Consider the following 12170-nt stretch of genomic DNA (forward strand, 5'->3'; position numbering starts at 1 on the left):
CCATTGATGTCGTCAAGTCAAAATGAAGGTAAAATCTGGAAGCCAATCGGTTTAAAACACTGAAGGGAGTGAGAGTTTTTACAAATTACATTTGGTTAGGAAACGTTTCCACAAATTGCCTCTTCATAAAGCAACTTGCATTGTAAGACATCACAACTCCTTAATCCCATGTTAGTGCTTTCACACTTTGGGGAGAAACGACTATCAAAGTTATCTCGTTGACAGTCTGTCTTTCTTCCCTGAAGTGTCACATAATTGGCAGAATTGCCAAGCTGCCCCTTTGACCCTGTAAGTGTAGTTACCAGTTCATTAATCACTGTCAGACAACGCGTTCGAAGCCGAACCTTTTTGTCAGTCGCCAGCGATCGAACCTATTTTCCGCTAGAATTGAGGATTAAAGAGTTTGGATGCAAGTGTGCGAGGTTCCAGGAAAGGTCGTGAGCATCTCTGTTCAGCAACGTAGCAGTTGCTTCTGCAGATAAGTCTGAGTACTGTATTATTTTTTCGGCCCTCACTTGACTGGCATTAGCCACTGTAAAAAAGATTCGCAGGTTATTGTTTTAAGAATGACCAGCACTGATATCAAGGTGAGTCCGATACCTCCACCCTACAAAAGTGTCGAAGCTTCTCCGAGACGCGGGGCATCTTATGCAGGTTAGATGACAATCTCAAGGAGATGGATTAAGTCAGTGGGACAGGAGGCTGTTGAGTGTCTAGAGAAAATGCGTTGTCTCAGGGTGGTGAGGCTCCTCCATCATGCGCCGTTCCAAGCCAGGCCTCGACTGCAGCCTGCAGTCTTCTCAACCCGGCTGCCTCGGCTCTTCCCAGGGAACCGGATTTCCAAAGCCCGCCAACCTGGCCAGCCAGCCAGCCGGCTGCTTGCTTGCTCGATGATCTGGCCGAGAGATCCTCTACAAGTGAACGCCAAGCCCCACTGCCATTACCATCACCGTGTGCAGTCTTGTTTTCTGTGAGATCGTCATTACTGGCTGGCATTGCTGGTATTTTGCTGCAACCCTGCACAGGGATGGAGCCGTTAATTCACTCCTAATCATCGGTGATATGTTAGCAAAATCTTTGCAAATCAAAATGAATGTCCAAGTACATAATAATCACAGTTTGATCATAGATATCAGTTTACACATCAACACAAAATGTAGTACAATTTTGCCGAAATAGCACCTGAAAATTACAAATGCCAAACAGATGTAATTCTCTAAATTCGGAAAGCAATCGTTTCTCCTCGTCAACACATGATGCAATTTGTTGAAGGCATTTTCATCTACAGGTTGTATTCTCTCATCAGCATGAGCTCCTGTGAACCAATTCTTCTTGCCTGATGCTAGTCTTCCCTTCCTACCACGTGTAAAGCATTCAGAGAGGATACGTTCCGAGCATCTGGGGTTGGTCCTGACTCTTCTTTGTGTACATTGTGCAGTTGTAATATAATGGAAAACTGGGTTTTTACGAGGACTGTAGTCAGTCTACGTCGGTGGAAAAATAAGGCCTACGGATTTCCTCGGCCAAATGTTGAGAGGGGTATGTTAACCGCCGTGGGAAAGAAGGGGGAAGCGAAGTTTTGGGCACAAGTTCTCCTTCAGGAAAGATCTCTCGTTTTGAATAAGGACTAGTACTCAAAATGTACACCTCTTTTTCCCATGGCGGTTTGCATAGCTATCTTAACATTTGGTTGAGAAAATCAGTTGTTCTTGTTACTTATCCGTGGTCATCCATAAGATGGTGAATAATTGAACTCCTCGTGCTCTCAAATTATTTTGATTTCTTCTCCTCTTTTTGTACATTTACGTGGTTCTTTAAAGAAAATTGTGTTTTATATTTGATTATTTTCTTGAACAAGTTTGGAGGAAGAATTCAACATGTTATAACTATGCACAAAGCCAAACAGGTCAGATGGTGCAACAAGCAGATGAGTGTTCCACCAAAAGGACTGAAAATAGAGGAAGCACCAAACAGGGACACGTTGGATGTCCACATGCAAGAGAGGAGAAAAGAGAAGGGAAGAATGCGGGTGATTGGTGAGAAACAAAGTACAAGAATAAAATTTGAAGTTATTTATTCTCGCTGTTGTCACAAGTTGTCGCATCACACTCGAGATGGATTTTTCTGCAGCTCGAGAAAAATTTCTGGAAAGATCTTGCAGCGAGGAGCACCTCTGAATTTGCTGTATATCTAAACAGCAGTTTTTCTTGACGATCTTTTTGATGAAGCTCTTTCTGGAGCTCCAGTCCAAAGAGGAGGAATATTAAGTGTAACGAATGTCATTTACATGGAAGCTGATCATCTTCTTTCTTTGATGGCCACTGTTATTCTCACTTGTGTTGGCCGGGGGACGCTTGGCCCAAGTCTTTCACGAGCTGGCTGGCCTGGCCTGACATTCGACTAAGTATTCGGGGCTGGAATTTGGTCATGGTGCCGGCGATAGTTCGCCTACTCTTCACAATCTCCATGAGGACACCATGCTATCTTTAATGTCCATCAACTAAAGTTTGCAGACAGGACGCCCAGCTTAACATCTACCCAAGGGATGAATCGTGTGAAACACGAGGGATACAGTTTATAGCTGGGTCGAGACTCGAACCCAAGCCAGACAGCCCAGAGGCGAGTGCACGTAGTTGTACTTGCCAGGCCATCGTATTTAATAAGAGGTGTCTAAGGTCAAGTACCTCTCCCTCTGCTCATCAACGAACAAGCTAATGGTCCTTAGAAGAAGCTCAATTGCATAAAAATGGAATCATTAAAGGTTGAAGAAAGTGTTTCAGCAATTGCTCTTGAGTTAAACTTTCTCACCTCATTAAAGCAACTTTTCAGCTCAAAAAGGAATCGGAATGTTTTTTTGTTGTTGTTTTGATGGGTTCATGCAAACTAACAAGTTAATTGTTACAACCAAACCTCATTTGGAAAAGTTTCACTAATTTCATTGCTCTCATAAGTGGAAACTCTTTCCCTAACACATTGAATATAGATTACATTTGACATTACTCATTGAGAAGTATCTCTTAGTGCACAATCTGTCCGTATAAGTGAATATCAGCTTTCTCAATTTGATTTCCACGTCTGGATTTAAATTTCGGAAGTTGGTGAACGCAAATATATTCCAAATTCGTGTTTATTTAAACACAGGACAACCTCAAAGTTCATGTCCTCTATTGCTGCACACTGGACGTTCGAGTGTATGCAACAATGCAGTTCACAGTGCATTCACACAGTTCAGTTCCTGCAATACCCGTTGTCCCCATCCTCCGACCCCCAAACTTGCAATCCAGAAAGCAAAATATAGTCGTGTGAAAAACGTGTGCCTTTTGTGACACTTTGCAGAACTTAAAAAATTATTTTCTCAGGTTTACGATTCGAAAAGGCAATATACATATTTGGATGTGCGTGGTGACATACCGGCCAATGCTCATCCCCTGAAGCTCCACTCCAAAGAGGAGAAACATGGAACAATATTTCGCACAAACAATGGGAGGACATTCGCTTTCGAATTACACATTCATTTCTCGATGAGGGTGGCAGGTAATTATGAGTGCGTCATGGTGATTACAGAGCAGGAAGAACAATTTGTATATATACTATCACTACATTTTTATATGGTAACCTTAAAGTAATAGGATGATTGGATCAGAGAGAGAGCAAAGCACGACCCAACTCCAAGTAATTACCCTGGTTGGTCACAGCTCAACAAAACAAGTTCCTATGAACCGAATGCCAATTATGTGTCACCCTGGAAGGTAACCGTAGCTAATGACTCTCACTTAGTGACCACCGCTATTTGCAACCGTGAATAGTAAATGGAAGAGGTTATGACTGTTGAACACAGCTGAGCCTTTATATGAGGTACAGGATAGCCACAGAGTTGCACTACTCGAGGCAGTTTTGTTTCGAACAGATAAAAATAAGGATACCACAAGCCATCAACGGTGATCTCACAGGTAACCCGTCAACTGGTCCCCATGATGTCCTAAGGGCAAAAACAGTCGATCAGTCGACTTGGGATATCTTTGGGGTCATTGCTTTTGTGTCGGTGCCTTGTGCGGTGTTTTTCTGTTGAAACTATCACTACGGTGGTATAACTTTTGAAGTTACCTGCAGCCGTGATGCAACGCTTGGCCTCGCCTGCAAACTGCTTAAGTAACTCGCTTTTCCTTTGTGCCATAACTCACTAAAGCTCTGGATTCATAAACCTTTACGCCATCTTCTGTCTCACTCAACGCACCTACATCAAGGGATTATAAAACCATTGCAGCACTCAAACTTTTGGCAGACCATAATAACAACCTATGATGTGGTTTTAATAACGTTACTGATCTTGGCGGTCGGTCTACATTCATTGCTTATGATAAACATCAACACTTGCATGTCTCCCCTACCTTTCTGCAAATAAACCCTCAAAGTAACACCATGGATCTCATACCCCTTCCTTTCATCGTTGGCATGATGTTTACAACGTTTTTATTTTCCCATTAAAAGGATTACGGTAAGTTTTAAGTGGACAATCAGCAGAAGGCGGAGGTGGTATGGAACTTACTGTGCTGGTGCTTAGATTTGACTCGTCCGGACAGGCCTGTCCTCCATCGTATGTTCGCCTCTCTCCTACATCTTCCATCATGTCCTCTTGCTTCAGTATGTCTCTTGGCTGTCCGATGTCCACCTCAGATTTTTTTGTCGGCTCCAGGGGCCTTCCATTGAGCGGAGCGTTTGCTGCTTCTGCAATCGAGACAATTGGGGTTGCGATTCCGCATCGTCTCACCCGACGCACTACTTCTGCAGTGGCAGCTGGTGTTTGAGAAACAGTTCCAAGGCAGCCAGTTGAGGTTGTGACAGCTTCGGTTGTTGTAGGCAACACCACAGATTCTTGGCTATTTTGCTGGAATGCCAATTTAGAAATGGCATCATGGACCAAACCAGTAACTTGGTCATTTTGCCTTGTCATGCCTATGTCGGCATTGTTTTCGGGCAACACTTTAACCCTAAACACCTCTTCTGTGCAACTGATAGGTCCATTGTTGGAAAGCACCCGAGAAGCTCGTTTCCCAGCCCAGAATCCCATGTCATTAGTGACGTCACTGTTAACTGCTGACGCACTATGAACAGTATAACCCCGAGACACCTTTGATTCTCGCCGTGCTGTGTTTAATGCTCGTATACGAATGGCTTGCACTCCCAGGCTGCATTTTGTTGCCGTGCGACAACCCTCGGTTCGTCCAGATGTACTCCCCATGCATCGAGTCAACCCATGCCGCACCATGCAACAGCCATGCGAGGAAGGGCAGCTTTCCTGAGGTTTACTTTCCCAAGATGTTGCAGTAGGTGGTACATTTTGCATCTTCGTACTTTTTTCCGCAGGTTGAAAGCTACCCTGTGGTCCGATGTTGGAAGTGAGACCTTCAAAATTTTCTTCCGAAGGACAAGCTACAGAACGTCTCCAATGGCTGCCATTGTGCAGACATGCGATGTCGCAAGATTCTCCTGGCTTCTCGCCACGCATGCAGGCAGCCAAAGCTGCCAATGGCCCTCCGGAACAACTCTCTGAGGAGAACACGGTGGTTTTACTTCCCTGTGGCATTTGCAAAACTGCAGGCCGAGGCTGCTGCGTGATCGTTAAAGCCGCCCTCTCTGATTCAGCATCCTTGGGTTGATTTTGGCCCGAAGTTATTGAGGAATCAAATAGGAGAGCAGGAGCAGAATTCCGTATCGGGGCAATGCTGCACGGTGATGACGGCGTGCTCGGAACTGGAAACGAGTAAGATCGACTGCAGTGATGATGTGGTTGTTTGTCTGTAGTATTGTGTTCATTCTGTTGTGCCGGTGGTGGGGTTGTGGTGGCTGGAAAGGTGGGTGTCGGACCAGTGCTAGTGGGGCTGTCACAAAGCAGTCCTGGATTAATGCACATGGCTGGGAGAGAGAGAGAGAGACAGAGAGAGAGAGAGAGAGAGAGAGAGACAGAGAGAGAGAGACAGAGACAGAGAATGTGAAAGTCAGAATGGCAGACACGGGGAAGGATTAATGACTATCTCGAAAAGCTTATGTTGACAGACAAGCAAGCAGACAGGCAAGCAGACTTCATGGGTTCAAAGCAAGTGGCCAAAAGAAGGGGCACATATGAAGCAAGCAGGTTTTCAGACATTAAAAGGTGGAATTCATTTCTTGTAAATTTCAATAATGTGCAAAATGCAAGGTATTCTGGGAGGGCACATGTGATTTGGATTTTTTTTTAATGATCGAAGATTTTGTTTTGTTTTGAAGGTGACATCATCATGAGAGAGGTCTCATTTCAAGTGCATTATAAAGGGTGGGGTTAAAAAATGAGGAAGAGTGCCTGGAGGGGAGGGGGTGGCGAGAGGCTAATTACAAACAATACTCGCACAAAATGTTATTCTCTAAGGCTGCCACCATAATCACATGTAGAACTTACAGCACTTGCACCATGCAGATATTGTTAACCATTCTTTGAATATGCAGCCTCGGCTTCGTCGTTCTGCTGTGGTGCTCGTCATTGTGGTGCAAACCATGATGGGACAATCAATAGGCTTCATTATTATCACCAGGTAGACGAACCTTCGTCATGTCAGGAAATGACCACACATGTGACACCCCCAAATTGATGATATTTCTTCTCTGAAACGTGATCGCACATCCAGGAGAATGTGCCATAATACGTTGTTTTTGACAAAGTAGTAAATTGTTCTTTCCGAGGATCAATCTTCAAAATGCAACAACACGAAAGAATGGATGTATGCTGCCCCGTGGAATCATCGCTCCAAAATGGCTCTGCACAGCAATTTTTATTTTCAGGAGCACGAGTACAAGGGCATCCGACAGTATGGTGCAGAGGTAGCAGTTTAGCCTGGGTGCAAATCCCGACCCGACTCTAAACCGTTGGATCCACAACGTTGTTCCGTCCCTTGCTTGGATATGAAACCTGGGTGTCCCGTCTGCCATCATTAGTTGGTGGACATAGATCCAACGGTGTCTTACATGAAGAATACGTGAGCTATCGCCAGCATCCTGGCCAAATGATAAATTCCTGCCCTCACTACCATGAGGAATAAAAAGTCAAACCACCCAGTATGATCCAGCGGCATGGGGCATTTTTGGCAGCACTGAACCTGTCTTCAGTACATCACCTGTCTGAACCTTGGGCAGTTCACCAAATAGAGAGTACAAGGAAACCTTTCAGTCATATGACACAACCATTGGAACTTTCCAGTCCAATACAGTACAGGAGTGATTCAATTCCATGGCTGTTTCTGTGGATGCCTAATGAGCGAGGCTTTCTCCCAGATTGGGGCATTATCGTCAGGTTATCGACATTGGTGTGTGGGGGTGAGGTACTGGGGGAGCTGAGGGAGGGCTGGGTTTGTTATAATGCATTTGAAAGAGGTTCTGACCTCTTGACCGAACACATTGCATTGCTGGCGATATCGCATCGCTATGCTGCAAGGCATTAATCGTGGGTTGTTGTTTTTTTTTTCCATAGCATATGAAAGTTATTCCAGCCAACAGTCATAATCCTTTCGCAGATGATTATGCAATCAGCATCGGATGGAGAATTGCTTTGTGAAATTGAGGTTTTATCATATTGACGCCATTTGAAGCATGATTTATCTGTATGAAGGCTAACCTTAAAACCATATCACTATCATTTCTTTATTGATCCAAAATCTGCCCTTTTGTTGAAAATGACCCAATTCTGTTTCGCGGTTAAAGCATCAAGGCTGTGTTGAGTTAACATTACCAAATGGTAGTTAATTTACTTTTTTTTTTAAACATCTTTGTGTCTCCTGTCCACATATAGCACTAAGAGTCGCTGAGATCACCAAAGCTTGCGCATCAATTTATGTGAACCGCCTCTTAACAAACATATGCGGAGAGTAAAGCTGTTACAAACAAATTATCACTTCTTTCAATGTCTTACAAAGGCCCTTACAACACAACAATCGCTATGCTTCCCAGACTGATGGGCCCTTACAACACAACAATAAAAAGGTCAAACATTTTGTAACCTGCTTACTCTGTCCATGTGTTTGCTGTATCTCCTCTGACTGCCGGATCTCTCCAGCCAGCAGGTGGCGAAGCAGGTCACACCCAGAGCTTGTCTGCAGGTTCACGTGCCGGCTGTCCGACTGCAGCACACATGCTTCTCCTTCTGTTGTACGTGAATAAAAATGAGATGAAAATGATATGAGAAGACCACCATTTTATTTATTTATTTATTAATTATTAACAGTAACTGAAGTCTCATCATGGAGATTCTACATCTATCACATGCAGGACAAAGGCATTGGGAGAAAATGTACTCTTGCATGAAATATCACGGACGAATACAAATAGTAGATGGGGTATGATCCTGGCTGGGTTCCTTGTATCATGAGCCAAGGGTTCAGATGGGAACACTTTAACAGACTGGTTCATTCCAGCACACTTGCAGCTCTTCTGTTCTTACAAACCATGGTACAATACATTGAAACCCGTGGGAAAGTAATTGATGCCAAGAACCTGATTGCTTCCCGGACTGATGGACTCAATTACCGATCACTCGGCCTGTATATCAAACGCAGTCACGGAATCCATATTCGTAGCTGGCAGAAGTTCGTCCTTTTATACAATTCCGTGATCAATTACTGTCATTTTGGCTTTCATCCTGGGATGTCAGAGTAGGACATAACGCTTGTGTTTTTACCTGAGGTCATCATCTGAAACAAGAGGTATGTTGCCTCTAGATACATGTCACGTTTTGTGATACAGCCATCAGCAATCTCAACAGTGTTATTCAGAGTAAGGACGGACATTTTATGGCTCCGCATATTACAAGAAGATGAAAGTAAAAAAATAAATGAAACTTTCGTACATTTTGAAAATGGTCCATAGAAGGTTGAAGTATTCTGGATAAGTCTCAATTTTGTTTTGGTTGCGGAATAGTGGGCATTTGGGTCGTTTGAAGGAGTATGGTTGTTGAGGACGAGACAAGCCTAACAAGTACCTCGATTAGTATACTATCAGCCTGGATGAGTAGGCCATAAAGTGTGGTTGTCACACATGTTTTAAGTGTTAATTGTGAGGGTGTGGTTATTACGCTGGTGTTGGATGGTTGCTGCTTTGTCAAGTTTCAGACCATTAGTGGTGCGGAGGTAATATTTTGGGCTGTGATTCGACTAGTCGCTGAGCGATGTGTGGCGAGACAGATAAATTGAAAAGATGATCGATTGACAGGAAGCTATTGAGAACATCGTAAAACAAAATGGGTAATAAGGAAGCAAGCAAGATGAAAATGTCTTGGGGCATGAGGAATCTTTCACATTGACAGCAATGGGTGTGGTGAAGTTTGTGGGAAATCTGAGCAACACTACAATCTGGATTAAATGAAAGGTTGACTACATTGCAGGAGGAAAAAAAGGTGGTGAATAGTTTGTTTTGACAGGAGTTGGTTACACTTGAGGAAATTGAATGCGGAGGCAGGCACTGGTGAGGAGCATGATAGAAAGTGGGAACACAGTGGCGTAGGTGCGTGCAGGCAGTGGTGAGGTGAGGGTGCATTCTGGCAGTGGCGAGGCAGGGGTACACGCAGGCAGTGGCGAGGCGGGGGTGCGTGCAGGCAGTGGCAAGGCGAGAGTGCATGCAGGCAGCGGCGAGGCAGGGGTACACGCAGGCAGTGGCGAGGCGGGGGTGCGTACAGGCAGTGGCGAGGCGGGGGTGCGTGCAGGCAGTGGCAAGGCGGGAGTGCATGCAGGCAGTGGCGAGGCGGGGGTGCGTGCAGGCAGTGGCGAGGCGGGGGTGCGTGCAGGCAGTGGCGAGGCAGGGGTGCGTGTAGGCAGGGGCAAGGCGGAGGTGCGTGCAGGCAGGGGCGAGGCGGAGGTGCGTGCAGGCAGGGGCGAGGCGGAGGTGCGTGCAGGCAGGAGCAAGGAGGGGGTGCATGCAGGCAGGGGCGAGGAGGGGGTGCATGCAGGCAGGGGTGAGGAGGGGGTGCATGCAGGCAGTGGCGAGGCGAGGGTGCATGTCGGCAGGGGTGAGGAGGGGGTGCATGTCGGCAGGGGTGAGGAGGGGGTGCATGCAGGCAGTGGCGAGGCGAGGGTGCATGTCGGCAGTGGCGAGGCGAGGGTGCATGTCGGCAGGGGTGAGGAGGGGTGCATGCAGGCAGGGGCGAGGAGGGGTGCATGCAGGCAGGGGTGAGGAGGGGGTGCATGCAGGCAGGGGTGAGGAGGGGTGCATGCAGGCAGTGGCGAGGCAAGGGTGCATGTCGGCAGTGGTGAATCGATACATGCGGGCAGTGGCGAGGCTGTTTGTTTATCGCCTTCAGGTCACAAATTTTAACCGATCCTCATGAAACTTCACCACATCGTAGAGTTCGTTAAAAGGAAGAAGCCTATTGTTTTGGAGGTCAAAAGATTAACAACTTAGGTGAGATTTCTAAAAGCCTCAATTTTCATCCGATTGACTTGAAATTTGAAGAGGATTTGCATATTTGGTCAATGAATTCAACCACCAATTATTTTTGAGGCAAAATTTGTTTTATGGATTTTGCGAGTGTTGTGCGCTGCACGACATCGTCTTCTTGTTTGTGTTTGTTTGCTTGTCCACACAGGACTTTTGTGTTTTTCTCCGCAACCGCTTGTCGGATTGAGACAAAATTTCCACCACCAAGACTACTCATGTCGAATGTTTTAATCATAATTATGACGTCATAGGTCATGTGATGTGGCAGCCATGTTGGAAAAACGGAAAAACTTTCGACCTCTGTATCTCTGAAACCGCACCAAGGAAAAAATTGAAACTTGGCACATGGCATTTACTACTCATGGGGAATATTTTTTATGACATCATAGGTGCCTTCGTTATGACATCATAATTGCATATGCAGAACGTTACATCTGATCAGTATGAAAATTTTTGAGGTCATCTCGGGATAATATGGTTCACAGAAGAAAAATAACGATGACATCATCAGTCACATGATTCAGCAGCCATATTGGTTTAAAAAAAAAAATTTTAACCTTCAAAAATCTCTGAAGTGGCTGAACAGTCAAGTTGAAACTGTACAGGTATGACTGCCGATCCATGAGGAACAAAAGGTTCACACATATGATGTCATAGGTCATATGGTTTGGCAGCCATATTGGATTTACCCTAAAACCTATCAAATCTTCTCCAGAATGCCTGGACAGATCGAGGGGATAGGTCACATGGTTTGGCAGCCGTATTTGATTTAAGAAAATATTAAATAATGTTTTCTCTGCAACCGCATAATCAATCGACATGAAACTTCACAATTATGGCCTAGTTGTGATGGGGAACACATGTTTTAAATTTCAACTTGATTGGATGCATGGTCTGGCAGCCAGAATTTTTTTTTTAAGTAGGCTCATTTGTCTGTGCCTGGATGGGGGTAAGGGTAGAGGAATAGCAGCTGAAATGCGAATCTTATCCAGGTTCCTCCTGATGACTTCATCTTTGCTTTTTTGGGTTCCTTCTGATTACTCCAATGCAGGACTGCACCTATTTGGTCTTCCATTTGATTTGAATTGAATTTATTTTAATCCCGTTCTGAATTCAATTGAATAATAAGTTTTTTTAAAACGTCATGGGTCATGGTCAGGTGTCCAATCAAAGAGGGGTTGCATCAAAGCGTGACGTCTTGGTACCCAGTCATCACTGCCAGCAGTTATAATTAAGTCTCATTAATTCCGTAACACACCAGTACACAAACGCCACACAAAATACACCACACAAACACCAACCAAAACAAGTCCTGGCGAGGGTCTGCAATCTCCGATTGCTCTTTTTCTTGTTTGTCATGTGACATGTATGATGTTTTCGATTGGGAATGCAAATTTCGCACATGAGGGATTCAATGTTCATATATTTTGGGGGAGACAAACTGAGTTACACAAAGAGTGTAAAATTTAATAACAATTATTTATGTTTAAAATAAATTTGAGAACTGTTGATAATAGAAAATTATCATTTAGTTGAAAATGCTGTCTGATCAGTTTTTGTAAACTGCACTTCAAGGTGGTTGTGGTAAAATTTAAAAGAGCAATCAGAATTTTATTTTTTAATTTTCATGAAAGATGCTTCATGGTACGAGTATGAAAAAAAATAGAACAAGATCAGTAAGTGCATGTCCGAGAAATGGTTGAGGACGTGTTCAGTAC

The 12170-nt window shown here is 44.6% G+C and overlaps 2 protein-coding genes across 11 annotated transcripts in view; one reads left to right on the plus strand and one right to left on the minus strand.

The window, feature by feature from the left end:
- Positions 1-12170, plus strand: part of PIGV (phosphatidylinositol glycan anchor biosynthesis class V) — a 105220-nt gene that overhangs the window by 61935 nt on the left and 31115 nt on the right. The window lies entirely within an intron of this gene.
- Positions 1-12170, minus strand: part of LOC147034304 (SAM and SH3 domain-containing protein 1-like) — a 137544-nt gene that overhangs the window by 12795 nt on the left and 112579 nt on the right. For 4 of the 9 annotated variants that reach the window (XM_085880288.1, XM_085880281.1, XM_085880283.1 and 1 more), the window contains 3 exons: positions 8033-8167; positions 4547-5913; positions 1-1017 (listed from right to left, as the gene is read on the minus strand). The exon at positions 1-1017 is cut by the window's left edge and continues 336 nt beyond it. In XM_085880288.1, coding sequence (XP_085736414.1) covers positions 733-1017; positions 4547-5913; positions 8033-8167 — 1787 coding nt within the window. In that variant the 3' untranslated portion in view covers positions 1-732. The remainder of the gene's footprint in view (positions 1018-4546; positions 5914-8032; positions 8168-12170) is intronic. The other 5 variants (XR_015057886.1, XR_015057885.1, XM_085880285.1 and 2 more) reach the window with 5 other exon arrangements.

The sequence above is a fragment of the Eptatretus burgeri genome, chromosome 1 (assembly GCF_056783735.1).
Source record: "Eptatretus burgeri isolate ZD-2024b chromosome 1, Ebu_testis_v1, whole genome shotgun sequence".
Lineage (NCBI taxonomy): Eukaryota > Metazoa > Chordata > Myxini > Myxiniformes > Myxinidae > Eptatretus > Eptatretus burgeri.